Source organism: Chaetomium strumarium (assembly GCF_033439665.1).
Source record: "Chaetomium strumarium strain CBS 333.67 chromosome Unknown B0T15scaffold_3, whole genome shotgun sequence".
Classification (NCBI taxonomy): Eukaryota; Fungi; Ascomycota; class Sordariomycetes; order Sordariales; family Chaetomiaceae; genus Chaetomium; species Chaetomium strumarium.
The window spans coordinates 1,350,458-1,365,399 of record NW_026944431.1 but is presented as its reverse complement, the minus strand read 5'-3'; the positions used below and the strand labels follow the sequence as shown (position 1 = coordinate 1,365,399).

Below are 14,942 nucleotides of genomic sequence, written 5' to 3'. Positions count from 1 at the left end.
ACCTGCTAGTTCACTTTCTTTTTAGGGCAAGTTGCTGACTCAGCAGAGCCTGGGTCACGTGCTAAAAACGGTAGGCCTCGTACCCACGTGGTTTTTTATTATACCGTTTCCCAACTCAATCATGCTTCTTAGCCAACCAAACGCGTATGCCCTACCAATTCGCGGAGTGATCCGACACCTTATCGGCGCTGAGTGGAGACCATGCGGGAGTCCGATGACGGCTCACCAGTCACCACCCACGCTAGCGACTCTCCGGTAGTAATGCTCAGGCTCTCCTAGTAACAGACTGGCCTACCTGGTGTTGACGATTATTACGGTTCAGCTTTTCTCGCCTTTCGAATCGCACCATTCTAGCCAAAACGCGTTAGCCCTGAGGGGTACTTTAGCAAACGCCCTTGGAAGGGGAAACCGCAATTACGTCATGGCGTCTACACGAGAGACCTGGTCGCTGACCGAGCATCTTCTCGCAACGCATCAAGACCTCTACAAGTCGGCGACGCAGCACCCCTTCCTGCTCGCTGGCGCCGAAGGACGTCTGCCCAAAAACATCCTCAGCCGCTGGCTGGCCAGCGACAGGTTGTATATCCACTCCTACATACGAGCGGCAGGTAAACTGCTCGCCTCCATCGACCTCCCGCAGCAGGTTTTCAGATCGCAAGAAGCATTTGAGACCCAACTCGCCGACTGGCTCATTGAAGCGCTGGTTGCCATCCGCAAGGAAGAGCGCTTTTTCATCGACGTCGCAGATCGTTACGACCTGGGAATTGACATTGCCATTCCATTACCTCCCGCTTCTCAGACCGCGGCTTCGTCCCAAAGATCTTCTGGGACTACTACCACTGAAAGCAAGGATGGAAAACCGCCCGGTCTAGCAATGATGGAAACCATCTTTGCCTCAGTCGGAGCCCCCAACGCATCATCCCCTGTCAACGAGAGCAAGCTCCCGGGCCTCTCCCTAGTCCAGTCCTTCCTCACGACCACAGCAGGCCCCAGCCCGCCAGCAGTCCTGCCCTGGCTCGAAGGCGCCCTGATATTCTGGGCCACCGAGCGCTGCTACCTGGACGCATGGTCCTGGGCGCGCGAAAAGGCCCATAACCGCGGGCAGTCCTCTTCGAGCCATCCCGAGGATGCCGACGGGGGTGCGCTGCGCAAGGAGTTCATCCCCAACTGGAGCAGTCCCGAGTTTGCACGGTTCGTGGACAAGCTGGGGGGGTTGATCGATGCCGCTGTTGCGGAGGTGTTGGCACAGAAGGAAGGGGCCGAGAAAGACACGGCCAAGGCGGAGATTCTGGGACGAGTGGAGGGGAAGTGGAAATCGCTTTTGGAGGCCGAGAAGCAGTTCTGGCCGGATGTTTAAGGAAGGGGATGAGGGTTGGCGGGATACCTTACTCTTGTTCACTATTAGAGGTATATTATGCCTGAGCAAAGCCTAGGATTGCTGTCACTGCTGCAAGCTCTGAGCGATGGACCCATTTATATCAACCTACCTTGTTCTCTCTCTCAAGCTGCTCCCCCCGTTTGGACTTCATTTCTAACCTTCAGTTTGTCAAGCAGACCACTCTCCTCTGTCAGAGCCTGGCTCCCATTCCTTTCGATGATTGGCGGCTGGACTACCTTGCATATTCAGCTGCGGGGATCTTGGTTGCCTGGGCGTCGGGCACATTCGACAGAATGGGAGCCTTATAATTTATCTGGGGGCTTCACCCAGAACTTCGAAAATCAAACCTGAAGAACACCACTCACGCAGTCAAATGTTGCCGCGATGGACAGTCCCAGTGAAGCGACATCTTCCAAGCTCATCCAAGTGCTCAACAGAATTGACACCACGCTCTCAACGCTAGACCAGCGCCTTCAAGCGCTCGAGGACTCATGGAACGCTCTCCCCTCCCGGAGCAGCAGCAGCATCGCCACACCGGTCGGACAGCCAAATGGTGTCCAGCGTACTCCTAAAACAACAGAGATCATCAAGCATACGCATACTGGCTTTGTCACTAAGCACCAGGTGAACCCTGACGGATCTACACAGCTCCAGGAAATCATTGTGGAGGAGGGCGAGCTCTTATCGCTGCTCTTGCGAATACCTAGTCCATGCCTCAACCGCCACCAGACTGAGGAACGCGGCCATCTAGAGCACAAAGCGTTCAGGTTTCCACTTGCACAGCTTCTGCCCTACCGGAACATTCTCAGGTTCATCGAACGCACTGGGCGACTGGACAGCGAGCTTCGGGCACTGTATTCAAACCAGATGCTCACTCCCCAGCTGACCCAGGCCATTGCGGGCCTGTTGGCTTGCTGTGATGCCCATTCCGCGGAATCCGCCAACATTTGGGGCGTGGACGCCGCACGGGGTTGGGTCCTGTTTGACGAACTACCCGGTATCTTTGCCCCCGGGACATTGCTTATTGAGTCCGGGGATGCTGGGCGAGAACAGATTATCGAGGTCTCATCTTGCCACACGGTCGCGGCGTCGGCGTCGGAAGCCTGCGTGATAGAAGGTTGGCATTTCAGATGGGACGGCGCGGCCTTCTCCAGGACGTGTGTTCGCTTTTCCATCGACAGTTACGGTGGAGCAAGACCGGTCGATGGTCTGCTCTACCATCCTATCGTCGGATCAGATCCGGACAAATCCATCGAGGTGCTTGAGAGGCTGGTTTGTAGGAAGAGAGCAGCCCTCGATATACTGAAGGCCTTGTCGAAAGTCGAAGTTGGTGACTTCCCTCTGTGCAAGTGGAAGTCACCCTCGTCGCAGGGGACGGCATATCGAAAGCCGGTAATGGCACCCAACACTTGAGCATATATGCTATCTATCATGTCTGAAATAGTATGGCTAAAACCAAATACTAGGCCGGCGAACAAGTTGTTCTCGACCCTGAAGCCTTCCTCGCGAATAACAAGGATGGATCAATTCCGGGCTCCACGTTCTGCTGCTATTGTACGACTTGCACCACTTCGATGAGCTTCGAGAATCTCTCGAGAAACATCCGATATCTCTTACTGTCGCCGACAAGAGTGGGCGGATACCTATTGGGGAGTAAGAGATGGGCCACGCTGGCCATCGACGACCTTCAGCCCGGCGAACTGGGATACGCAGATAGGTCCCTGGATACAGAGCTCGATGTTCTTCAACTTGACAGGTCTTTAAAAGCATCTATCAAGAACGACTTTGTTCGGTACTTTGCTGAGCGCAAGAAGTTTATGGATAAGAAGGAGAAAAGCGGTGACGGATTCGTCCACGATTATGGACGCGGACTGTTTTTTCACTTTCACGGTAGGGGGCTCAATGACTACCATCACTTACACAGCTGCTGGATCGGGAGTATTCGCTAACCTCACATGGTCAAAAGGAGCTCGCGGTGTTGGCAAGGGCCTCTTGACGGAATTGCTAGCGGCTCATTGCCGTCGTCCGATTCTTCTTCTCCGCCCTGCTGATTTAGGGTTGGAACCTAGACTGTTCAGCGAGAACTTGTCGTATTATTCGGAACTGAGCTGCCACTGGGGAGCAATTCTTGTGTTGTAGGAATATACTACTAACCAACCGGTAATCTTCGGTTGCCGACAATGCCGGATTGCTAACGCCAGAAAAGTGCCAAAGCAAAGTATCTATTGCAGCCGAGAAAGCCGGACGATATGACAGGAAATGCTTTGCTAGCAGGTGCGTTGACATAACCCCCTTCAGACTTCCACCCACAACCTCCTTTTCTCTCTCCTCAGCGACCAGAAGCAGTCAGCAGTGATCTCGCTCACACTTGGTAGCCCTCACACACAAGCTCAAACGCTTTGATGGAGTCATCGTCTTCCAGTCCAGGGACGTTACAACACTCGATCGTGCGTTGGTGCCATATATCCGCCAGGTTGAGATAACTCTTCCATCCCCTAAAGGCGTCAAGGAAACCATCTTTATTACCGAACTTGACCGAGTTGAGCAACATGGCTCAATCTCCACCGAGACAAGGGAAGAAATTGTGCGTTGGATCAAACGCAATGCGGAAAACCTAGGGCTATCAGGCCGTGATGTCAGGGAGATATTCTCTGGCGCGGTTGGCCGAGCGAATGCACAAGATCGCAGCTTGACTCTGGACGACATTCTCGAGGCATACAGCGCAAGGACCGGACGGCCGAATGAGTGGGACTTCGTTACCGAAACATCGGCATGTGACAATGCCGCTTCTGCAGTGGTCAACGTGGCTCCCGAGATTACCGAGTCCCTGCTAGACGCCTTCGGCGACGCCTGCTGTATCCCCGATGATGGACGGCTCCCGCTCAGGTTCTCCAAATCCTTCTACTCTTCCAGGACACCGGACCAGGGAAAGCCAATAATCAAATTCGTTGCAAGACTGACAAACGCGTTGCAGGAAGAGGGCCGGTTGAAGGTTGTTGACTGGTACGTCAAATCCGCGCTGTTTACGGGGGCTGTCTTGTGGAGTAATCGTGCCCCTGAGACAATGCTTTAACTCCTGCCAGTGAATCGCGCTATGAGTCCTGGTTGGGAATGAGATGGCTGATAACTATTGGACAGGGGATGGCCGAGAGGATTGTGGGCTCCAACAGAGGGCTGTGTATATGAGCCGCGACGGGGACGCAGAACGAGTAACGCTGCTCAGGCGCCGCTACAACAGCGAGGCCAAGACGAGAAGTTCACGTGTGGGTTACGACACCTTATTGACTCGGACGAGCATCGCGAGGCGAGGTGCGGTAAACCCTGGCGGAGACTAGTGTAGGTCGCCTTTCCCCTTGTGACTGCTAGTACTGACAGTGGACAGGCTCATCCAGGGACTCGAAGCCCTTGATGACGCCATGTACGCCATATTACGCATGCGCGACCCCTTTTTCAATTCGGCGTGGTTTGAGTTTGGCGCGTTTGGAGAGTCACGCCGTTCCTTCGAGTATTGTTTCCAGGCACTCGAGTGGCATGTCTGGGCAATAACCCCAACTCTGGTACGTCCTGCTGCCGTCGTTGGTGCAAGTTTACGCCGTCTAAGATCAAGATTACAGGAGTTTACCTACCGGAATCCCGCATCCATATCGCACGTACAATTCCACATTGCCTTTTTCCAGCTGTTCCACTACAGTAACACCAAGGATACCTTCAATACGTTCCGCTTCTTCGACTGGCCCGGTGTCAAGATGAGGAAAGCTTGCTTCACGGTACGGTTTGTGTGAGACTTTTATCTTGCAATGGACAGGTTAAGCTAACATTTGTCGCCCTTTCAAGATGTTTAATGTCCCTCGAACAGTGGAGGATGTGCTCATGGACCAGGACGACCCTATCCATTGGACCATCGTGTGCCTCACGCCCGCGTACTCCTGGGATAACCAGAACGTCTACACCGTATGCGAGGCCCCTACACTCAGGGCGCAGTCAACCCATTACGTGGCCGATGCACTGGCCAGAGTGGTCAATTGCTGGCTAGGTGTTGCGAGTTGGGTGGAGGCGCTGGCGGACAGCAGCCATGTCTTGCGGGTGCAAGAGCGCCTTCAAGACATCCTGTTCGACGACGACGCTTTCTCCATGTCAAAGCGCTACTTCTGGGCTATCAACTTCCTTCACGAGGCAATAGGCTTGCTGGATGAGACAATACAGCAGTGGGAACAGTACCGACGCTCGGCCGTAGAGCCATACAGGAGCCCTTTAAGCGGCCGGGAGGAGTACTGGTACAGGATGTCTCAGGAAGTGCTTGTAAAGGCCGAGGAGAAGGCGGAAAACGCCTGCAAGGAGCTGAAGCAGGTGCGCCAAAAGCTCCAGGACAAACTGGCACGGATCACGGTCTTGAGGGACGGCGTAAGTTGGTCCATCCTTGTGCACCTTATATGCGATTGCATTAAGAAGAACACGATTGATTCCCCTAGAAACTGTCCCTAATGATCGCAGCTTTTCAATGCCAGCGCCGTCATGGAAAGCCGAGCCTCGACGAAGCTAGGCGAGAATGTCAAGCTCCTGACCTTCGTCAGCATTTTCTTCCTCCCTCTCGGCCTTTGTGTGGTAAGTTTTTGCTCGTCTGAACTTCCTCTTCCTTCACTCTCACTGACCTCTTACCCCGCTATGAGGCCATCTGGAGCATCAATGAGTCCTACAGCAGAGTCGACCTCGTAATTGTCACGGCCATTGTCGCTGTGGCGACATACCTCATCACGATGAATTTGAACAACCTTGCCCGCGGCCTGCGGAAGACGTATGGCCCAAAGCGCCGCAGACTGATTGAACAGATGGAGCAGGATCCACGGCCGGAATGGAGGATGCTGGGGGACAGATTCAAGACATTCCAGCGGTCCGAAAAGGGGCAGATGGAGCCGTCGGAGTGGATGATCGTCATCTTCTTGCTGAGCCAAAAGATGGCCGTTTTGAGGGACGCGTTATCTAGGACGAAGGCGAAGGTCCGCGGGCGCCTAACGTGGTTCATGAGACACCTACAACGGCGAGGAGCGGCGAGCTGAGCGACAGCATATCTATGTCCTCCTAAGGGCCGGGTTAGAAGTCGGCCAGGCCGCCACAGTCGTTTGTTCGCAGTGGGTTTGGTTTTGGTTCTTCTAGCTCTTAGGAATTAGGTTGGATGTGACAACAAAGTAACAGGAGCCTTGCTGTAAGTGTATTCAAGCCTACAAATTGAGCACACAGTAGAGAGCCCGGATATGAGTGTACCCGCGTATTATACTTGGTTTCTTCGGAGTCGTCGGCGGGAATTACTAGTATTTCTCTCAGCAGTTGGTTGAGCCGAGATGCCGAGGAACAGAGGGAATTATCGCCAGCTCCTGTGCAAAGAATGGCCTATGAGGTACAGACTCGCGCCAGTACCTTACATACCTAAGTCCATTCGGTGAATGGAAGGCTCAAATCGCAGACCACCTCAGGAGGCAGAAGAGTCGAAGACCAGGACTGGTGAGTCCCATGACATTAGGTTCAGAAGTGTGACTAAGCTGAGTGGCTCCACTTGTTGGGGACTTCGGCACGACGCCAAGAGAAGTTGCAAACAGGGGGGTTAACCGGATCCAGTCGTGCTTCAGACATGCCAATTTCAACTTCATTACACCAAACCAGAACCCAGCGCAGTTCCATGATGCATCCATGTCTACTCGCAGAGCAGCTGGCCCGATGAATAGCATTACTTTACTTCCTTCTGCCGTTCGCTAAGAGACGCCTCTTTCCTCTTATTCAATCCCTTACGGATACGCTCTTTTGACTTGACAATCCCAACCAAATCCATTCCTCTTTCTAATCCCAATCGGATAGGTACAATACAATACCCTGAAAATCATCCGGCGCTCTGAATGCCGTAACCATTCAAACGAACTACAAGCACGCACCGAACGACACAATACCACGCACCATGGCGCCAAACGAAGACCAGCGGTACGATCCCGTGCCGCCAATACCGACGTACGATGAAGCCGTTGCCGGGGGCAGCGCCTGGCACCGCGAGTCTGCGCGATCCCCTGTCGATAACTCCCAAGCAGAGGCAGGAGAGGGCCAATCGCTGCTAACAAGCTCCCGACATGCTTTCGAGTCCGCCACCCCGAATGCCGCGCGAGGCCGGCGACCCCGTGGCTACCGGCCGCCCACCGTCGAGACCGACGACGAGAGTAGTCTGTTCAGCTCAGATTCGGAATCCGACTCGGGCGACGAGCGCGAGGCGGAGCAAGTGCGCAGAGAGATGCAGGAGCTGGAGATCGACGACTCCGACCTGAACTCGCAGAACCGGGGTTCCTCGTGGGGGAAGCGCATCGGGCTGTCGCTGTCGCTACCGCAGTGGCGCTGGAGGTGGAGGTGGCGATTACCAAGCCTGCGACGAAGAGCAGACGGCGGGAATGCGGGCGACACTCGGGGCACGGCAACGGCACCGGCGGCGGAGGGTCAGGCGGCCGAGCCGTGGTTCGCGCGGCCGAGTTCGCTCCCCAAGTTCGGGAGCGCCGCGCTCCTCCTGCTGGTGGCGCGGATGCTGGTTGCTATCCTCGTCCTGGGGCTTCTCTACGCGCTATTCGCGAGCGACCTGTTCACGAACATGGCGCGGAGGATGGGGAGTCAGATGTTTGACCCCGAGAGCGTGCGGATAAACGTCCAGAGCAGTGTGGATCCGAGGAGGATACGGGATCACCTGAAGCACTTCACCAGTTACGCCCATCTTGCGGGGACCGAGGGTGACTACGCGCTGATGGAGGATACCGAGATGTTGTTCAGGGAGTACGGGTTGGAAGATGTCACGCGGGACGTGTACCATGTCTATCTGAACTATCCGAAGGCTGGAGGGAGGGCGGTGGAGATCCTGGGGCAGGACGGCAAGGCCATCTGGTCGGCCAAGTTAGAAGAGGAGGAAGTAGGGGCCAAGACGGCAGGGCATCAGACCTATGTGTTTCATGGCCATTCAAAGTCGGGCGACGTCAAGGGTCCGTTGGTGTACGCCAACCACGGCTCGAGAGACGACTTTGATAGGCTCAAAGACTTGGATATTCGTGGAGCGATTGCCTTGGTGAGGCACCACGAATCGCAAGGCGACCCGGCGATGAAGGTCAAGGCTGCCGAGATGGCAGGATTCGCGGGCTGCATCATCTACAGCGACCCCGCGAATGACGCGTTCCGGCAAGCTCCCATAGGACCTGATGGGCCGTTTATGCCGGCCGACGCCGTACGGAGGGGGACTGTGAGCTTGATGCGCTGGGTGGTTGGCGATGTTCTGACGCCTGGCTGGGGCAGCAAGGAGCATCTGCCGCGCATGACGCTTGACCAGACGAAAGGCCTTGTCAAGATCCCGAGTCTTCCGCTGGCCTGGCGCGACGCCCAGGTCCTGCTCCAGCACCTGAAGGGCTTCGGGCAGCAGGTTCCGGAGGGGTGGCAAGGCGGAGTTCCCGAGGTCGATGAGTGGTGGACTGGCAACGGCTCCTCGCCCATCGTGCGCTTGAGGAACGAGCAGGATGAAGTTCTGAAGCAGCCGATTTGGAACGTGTACGGCAGGATCTATGGCATCGAACAAGGGGAGAAGAAGGTCATAATTGGCAACCACCGCGACTCCTGGGCTTTCGGGGCTGCAGATCCTCACTCGGGAACAGCGGTCATGCTCGAAATCATCCGGGTCTTTGGTGCCTTGGTCTCGCGCGGATGGCGGCCCCTGCGCACCATCGAGTTTGCGTCGTGGGATGGCGAGGCGTACAACCTCATAGGGTCGACCGAGTACGTCGAGCAGTACGAGGACGAACTGCGCAAAGACGCGCTCGCCTACATCAACCTCGACAGGGCTGTGACAGGCGACACCTTCCATGCCGCCGGGTCGCCTGTCTTCCGCAAGCTGCTCCTCCAGGTTCTGAACCGGGTCTCTGATCCGCACTTTAACAAGACATTGCGCGAACGCTGGGACCGCCGAACCGCCGACTTGGAAGGGCTCGGTGCCGGTTCGGACTACGTCGCCTTCCAGGACATCGTCGGCACCTCGTCGCTCGACCTGTACTTCGACGGTAAGGAGACGCCGTTATATTCGAGCTACGACAATTTCGAGTGGATGGAGCACTTTGGCGATCCAGGTTATGTTTACCACAACCTCCTCGGCCAAGTCCTTGGCCTGCTGATCCTGGAACTTGCCGACCGCCCCATCATGCCGTTTGACATGCCCGCCTATGCCGACAACCTGTCTCGCTGGGTCAAGGACCTCGAGTCCTGGACCAAAACCAGAGGCGCGGACAAGGCCGCCGGGGACAAACCTTTCTCGCTCGACTCCCTCAAGAGTGCGGTCGACGAGGTGGTCAAGTTGATCCGCGAGTTCTCCAGGTGGGAGCAAAGCTGGGAGAACAGCGTGCTTGCCGCCAGCGGGTGGGAGCCGGCGGGGCTGGGGAGACGGAGATGCGAGTATAACGCGCGCATGGCGACCTTCGAAAGCGACCTGTTAGACAGTGCCGGGGTACGTTAGCCTTTCTTGTCTTCCACCTAACTCGCCAGAGGCACAATAATGTGTACTGACTTACTGACTTTGGTCGCGCGCTATGCTATTAGATCCCCAACCGCACGCAGTTTAAACATGTCATCTTCGGCCCGCAGCTCTGGTCCGATGACGACACCGACGATACCAACGCCTATTTCCCCTCGATCCGGGACACTGTGATGTCCGGCAACTGGACCCTGGCTCAGCAGACGGTAGATGAAGTTGCAAGCATCCTCAGGCAGGCGGCCGCTAACCTGGTGAAATGACACCAACTTTCTGCACTTACATTCTTTCATTTCTGTCTTCGTGTTTCTTTCTACCATTACCTTGTCCATCACGGATTGTATAAAGAAGGACGACGCGGTGAATATCTGAGGGCTCTTAATTAGCCATCTTGTCACATTTCCCTGTTCTTTTGCATCGCATCGGCGTAAAATGGGTCATTCGAAATTTGCATTCCTATGTTCCTCGCTCACTGCAATTTCCTTCTTTGTCTCTTGGATGGTGGGAAAGCCTTGTCGTCGTCACTGGCTAATATGTGATTATCGTGGGTGGCTTCATCTCTCTGTGTGCTTGTCCTGTTCCTGTACAGTAACTGTGTGCGAGACAGCGCAGTCTGAGGCATACTTATACCTGAGGTACCTTGTTTGGACACCCACTGGCACGCTTGCTCACAGCGGAATATATCAGAGTCTCCGAAGTGTGTGGGAGTCTTACCCTTGGGAGGACACAGGTTGGCACTCTCCTGGGTGGTTCATCAATGGGTAGGGTACACATGTTCCGTGGCTGATATCATCATATTAATGTGCCGGGGTGTGCCACACCGGAATGCCGGTATAAGCAAGCAGGGGATACATAAAGGTGAGTACAGTAAATGTACATGCGGGAAAACTCTCCGTGATGGGGCGCAATGGCGTGTTGGTGAGGTTTTGTCTTCGAGTCTGGCCCTCTCAAGCCACTACCGGGTTTCGGGGTCCCGAGTCTAGCATGTTCTGGTTCCTGTCGGCTGGCCCACCGCTCACTTCGGTGTAAGCACAATGCCCTCATACTCCTTACTCCGAATCATGTCAAGCGTCTGCATGAAGTGCTTCCTACTGGCCTCGACAGACGCGGAATCTTGTTGATTGCCGGCCAGGTTGGAGTGGATCAGCTCGATGAGACCGTTGAGATACTTGGTCGTGACCTATCCGAGGTGAAGGCTTAGCAACAAGGTCGGGGAACAGGATAGTGGTACTAAATCAATCAAGTGGATCTACTTACCGATTCGTTCTTCTGGTCAAAGTAATACACATATCGGTCGAGAATCTCGACAAAGAGCTCGATGGATGTAGCCGTCTCCATGCATGAATCTGCCACACGAAGGGCCCGTTGGAGGCATTCCAGAACTCGCTTTCCGTCGCGGTAGAGCTATTTGTGACGCATCAGTATCATACTACAGTCAGATCCAAGAGTTGAAAGATACGTACCTCGGTCTCTTCGGTCTCCCCGTTAGCGGCAATGGGCGTTGCCCACCACAAATGACTCGCCAGGTAGACAGCTCTGCATTGATCAGGCTTGCGAAGCAGTTTACTGGCGTGCTGTGCGCATTTTGTGATGAGGGTATCGTAGTTCTCCTTGCCAAAGTTCCGCGTCCGGTGTAACGCGCTGGCAATGACGCAAACAGCCTGGAACTGCGCCTTGGAGTCGCTGACCGCCTCCTCGTACACGGTAAACGCCTGGGCAAAGTATTCGTAGGCAACCTCCTCGAAGCCGGTCCTGTCAGCAACCTGGCCGCAGGCGCAGAACAGGCGAAGAGACAGTTCGGCAGCCCCTGAGCCATTGACGCGGGTGTACAAGGTCGAAATGGCAGAATGGAGGAATTTGAAGAGCGCGGACGACTGTGATGACCAATTATCGTCGTAGTGTTCACGCGCCTTGAAGCGGCGGGCGAGCTTCAAACCGGCGGTGATGAGCGGTGGTGTGGTGGTCCGAATCCGCTCATTGCCTTCGGCATACGCCTTCCCAGTCATCTGCAGCAGGCGGAATTGGGTATCGTTGTTGTCTGAGTGGATCAGGTGTACCAGGCGAGCCAGCCACCCTTGCTCCTCCATTGTCTCATCGGTCTCGAGGGCGCGGGCGCGCGGCTGCACAACGCCGGGATAGCCGGCAGGTGACTGCGATCCCTCCTTGATGAGAACCTTGAGGATCTCGAGAACATTCTCGAGGTGTGCCGGGGTGGATATGAGCGTCTGGTTCTTTAACAGCGTCCTCGCAACCTCTCCAGCAACAGCTCTCCGCGTGGGGTATATCTGGGACTGGAAAAGGGGAACGTAGGTCGGAAGAGACAAGGCCGTGAAGATTGACAGGTATCTCCTGAGCGGACTTTGGAGCAGTGCCAGAAGACTCTGTTGTGCTGGTTGCGAATGGAGATCTGCGCTGTTTGCATGCTCCTTGACCTTGCTGTGGGCGTACTCCAACACCTGGTCGACATAGTCCAGTCGCTCCGGGTAGATGTTGAGCGCCAGGTTGATCAGCGATACACAGAGGGCGATGGTATCCTGAATTGGGAGATGCTGTGCCTGCACCAGATTCTTGACTTGCCCGAAGAAGATCTCGTACAACGGCACATTTTCGGGGATCCCTCTGCGCTTCTTGGCTGGTTGCGCCTCCTCTCCATTCACGGCCGTCGCCTCGGTGTCTGCTATTGACGGTGCCGGCTCAGGATCTTTATTCGAGGTCTCCGCTGCCGGGGCCGCGTCGGCTTCGGGGTGGTCTCCGTTTTGCGGGGCTTCGGCCGGTTCTGGGTAGGCGCTTGGGTCTGCAGCAGTACTTGGCGCGCCCAACCTGATCTTCTCAAGGAGGTTTGCCAGGGCCTCTTCCTCCATCTTCGCCCTGTCCTCCTCTGGCTCGTTCTGCGATTCCCGCTCAGCATATCCGGAGAGTCGGTCCATGAGCCCAATGACGATGGCCTTGACATTGACGTGAGGGTTTAACCTCGATACAGCGCCGAGGAACTGATCGAGGGTGTGGAGGTGGAATTCATCCGGGAACACCTGGGTAATCACCTCGAGAAGATACTCCTGGGCGAGGACGTCGCGGCATTGCACAACCTGTTCCAATAAAGGGGCCAAGATACCGTTTTTGTACGCGGGCAAGTCCACCAGCTGGCTCAACCTGACAATGTTGCTCCCTACCAGCAACTGCAGCTCCTTCCTTTCCTGTGTCCTCTGCTCCCGCTCCCTCGAATGGCCCTGGTGCTGCAGGCGGACCCAGAGCTTGTTCATCTCGACGAAGTTGGTGAGTATGAAATTGATCGAATCTTGCAGGTTGCCTTCGGGGCCGTCAGAGTCGCCGGTAGGGAGGTAGTCTCGTGCTTGGCCCGAGAGGTAGTAGCGCAAGAAGAGCCCGCGAATCGGGTGCTGCACGCCCCGGCTCATGTCCATCATGTCCTTCATCAGCTCCTTCACGGGTGCACCCTCAATTGACATGTAGGCCGTGCCAACAGTGATCATGAGATACAGGCGGGGAATGATGTTGCCGGCATATTGGACCAGTTCGTACAAGTCGGCGAGGTGGTTGACGGGATGGTTCTCGCGAAGATGGACAGAGAGATAACGGAGCGCATCGAAGACGGCCATGTATAACTCGTAATACTGCTTGGGACCCAGGCTGCTGGTCCGCAATTCAGAGACAAGCGTAGAGCTGCAGACGTCGGGTCAGCCTCACGGTTGTGAACAGCGACACCAGGCAAAGCGCTAAGGGAGCCTAGATTGAACCCACCAGCATTTGAGGGCATCCATCAGCTTCCCCGGAGTATCCAGGCACTTGCGCATCAGCACCGTCTGCTGGCGCACGGCAATGAGTGCATCCTCGAGCAGGCGCGCCTGGTCCTCGGGCGGCGCGGGGGTTGTGGACATGTCGGCGGCGGCGTTGTTCTTGCTGTCCTTGTTATTAGGTATCTTCGTCTGCAGCGTTGTCGCTGGGGTACTGGACAATGCAAGTTGGCGGTATCAAAACCCGGGAGTCCTGGGCAGAAAGCTGTCGGCCGTGATCAAGCAACAGAGTGTCCTGCGCGCTGCCGCTTCAATGGGATGACGATGCCAGCTGCGGCACGCACGACTGGAGCTCCGCAGCGCTGCAGCAGGGGACCGGGGACCTGGCCAAGACCCGCAGAGAAAATGATTACGTAATGCGTGTGACACGTGAGAGGCTAAGAGCTCAACCGCACCAAACTTCTTTCAGCGATTCTGTCCCGACGACAACCCGTGGAAACGTGCAGCCAACATTCCACGTCATATGCGGCTCCGAACTTTGAAAGTAATGTTTTTGTGTTGCGTTGAGCTCGGGGAACGGGTGGTCGCCTATGCAAACATATTTGAAAACTTTCAAAAGGCTGGAAAAATGCAGGTAGCAGCCGGTCTCAATCACAGTGTGCCCAACCACCAGGGACTGCGGAGTTTGATTTTGTTTGCCTAGTGACGTTGTTGATCCATGCTTCCGCCCGCGGCTTCATGACAGTAGACATCGATACGCGACCTGGCAGACCGCTCAAAACATGCCGATCTTGGTCGTTAGTACGGTCAGTTGCACTTGTTTCTGCGTCAGTTACGTAGCTGCCCGTATTCTTCCGATGCCGACATCTTCGTTTCCAGCCACTCAATGCCCGCAGTCTCGTTTGCTTCTCGACCGATTCAAGGACCAGGAGAATGTGATTTCATGTGAAGCAGCTCGTGCGGGAGATCGAGGACAAAGTTCGCCACCATCCCTAATCATGGCTCTGAAAGTCCGAATGTCCTCGTATCAGCCATGCCATTCACCCATTGCCTGGGACTGTCACTTCCACCGCGGTTAAGTAAGATCGTTGTTTGAAAGCTGTTGTGTACGAGTGATTTCCTTGATGTCAACTCGCGCATACCGCCAAATAGGCCGCTAGATGTTGGTCGTTTACAAAGTACCTTACCTACCCTTTCCGTGGCCGAGCGTCCCGTGTTCATTGACTCAGAGTCGACTGTACCGTTTGTTCGTATGAGCTGCTTTGACCAGGTTCACGTCTCAAAGATGGGT

The 14,942-nt window shown here is 55.4% G+C and overlaps 3 protein-coding genes across 3 annotated transcripts; 2 read left to right on the top strand and 1 right to left on the bottom strand.

Moving 5' to 3' along the window:
* The first annotated feature begins 123 nt into the window (after positions 1 to 123).
* On the top strand, positions 124 to 6,917 carry B0T15DRAFT_413123 (uncharacterized protein). Its single transcript, XM_062865417.1, has 12 exons — positions 124 to 1,338; positions 1,771 to 2,770; positions 2,845 to 3,268; positions 3,345 to 3,513; positions 3,585 to 3,652; positions 3,754 to 4,381; positions 4,517 to 4,714; positions 4,761 to 4,935; positions 4,993 to 5,145; positions 5,213 to 5,779; positions 5,870 to 5,980; positions 6,046 to 6,917. The coding sequence occupies exons 1-12, from the start codon at positions 422 to 424 to the stop codon at positions 6,430 to 6,432; spliced, it is 4,797 nt and encodes a 1,598-aa protein (XP_062722475.1). The 5' UTR covers positions 124 to 421; the 3' UTR covers positions 6,433 to 6,917.
* Positions 6,918 to 7,224: 307 nt separating this feature from the next.
* B0T15DRAFT_150082 (uncharacterized protein) lies at positions 7,225 to 10,250 on the top strand. The gene is made up of 2 exons (XM_062861984.1): positions 7,225 to 9,878; positions 9,971 to 10,250. Exons 1-2 carry the CDS (start codon positions 7,323 to 7,325, stop codon positions 10,163 to 10,165), a joined length of 2,751 nt encoding a protein of 916 aa, XP_062722474.1. The 5' UTR covers positions 7,225 to 7,322; the 3' UTR covers positions 10,166 to 10,250.
* A 542-nt stretch (positions 10,251 to 10,792) lies between these two features.
* Positions 10,793 to 13,987, bottom strand: B0T15DRAFT_150076 (vacuolar protein sorting-associated protein 35). Its single transcript, XM_062861983.1, has 4 exons — positions 13,659 to 13,987; positions 11,366 to 13,580; positions 11,160 to 11,306; positions 10,793 to 11,082 (listed from the first exon to the last, which is right to left on the bottom strand). The coding sequence occupies exons 1-4, from the start codon at positions 13,793 to 13,795 to the stop codon at positions 10,918 to 10,920; spliced, it is 2,664 nt and encodes an 887-aa protein (XP_062722473.1). The 5' UTR covers positions 13,796 to 13,987; the 3' UTR covers positions 10,793 to 10,917.
* Between the last annotated feature and the right edge of the window lie 955 nt (positions 13,988 to 14,942).

Bases quoted from the DNA above. Each gene is read 5' to 3' on its own strand.
- B0T15DRAFT_413123 (XM_062865417.1), top strand. From the start codon at position 422: ATGGCGTCTACACGAGAGACCTGGTCGCTGACCGAGCATCTTCTCGCA. The intron at 2,771-2,844 runs GTAATGGCACCC...ACCAAATACTAG, and splicing joins GGACGGCATATCGAAAGCCG to GCCGGCGAACAAGTTGTTCT. The intron at 5,780-5,869 runs GTAAGTTGGTCC...TAATGATCGCAG, and splicing joins TCACGGTCTTGAGGGACGGC to CTTTTCAATGCCAGCGCCGT.
- B0T15DRAFT_150082 (XM_062861984.1), top strand. From the start codon at position 7,323: ATGGCGCCAAACGAAGACCAGCGGTACGATCCCGTGCCGCCAATACCG. The intron at 9,879-9,970 runs GTACGTTAGCCT...CTATGCTATTAG, and splicing joins ACCTGTTAGACAGTGCCGGG to ATCCCCAACCGCACGCAGTT.
- B0T15DRAFT_150076 (XM_062861983.1), bottom strand. From the start codon at position 13,795: ATGTCCACAACCCCCGCGCCGCCCGAGGACCAGGCGCGCCTGCTCGAG. The intron at 13,581-13,658 runs GTGGGTTCAATC...CGACGTCTGCAG, and splicing joins ATGGATGCCCTCAAATGCTG to CTCTACGCTTGTCTCTGAAT. The intron at 11,307-11,365 runs GTACGTATCTTT...CGTCACAAATAG, and splicing joins GGGAGACCGAAGAGACCGAG to CTCTACCGCGACGGAAAGCG.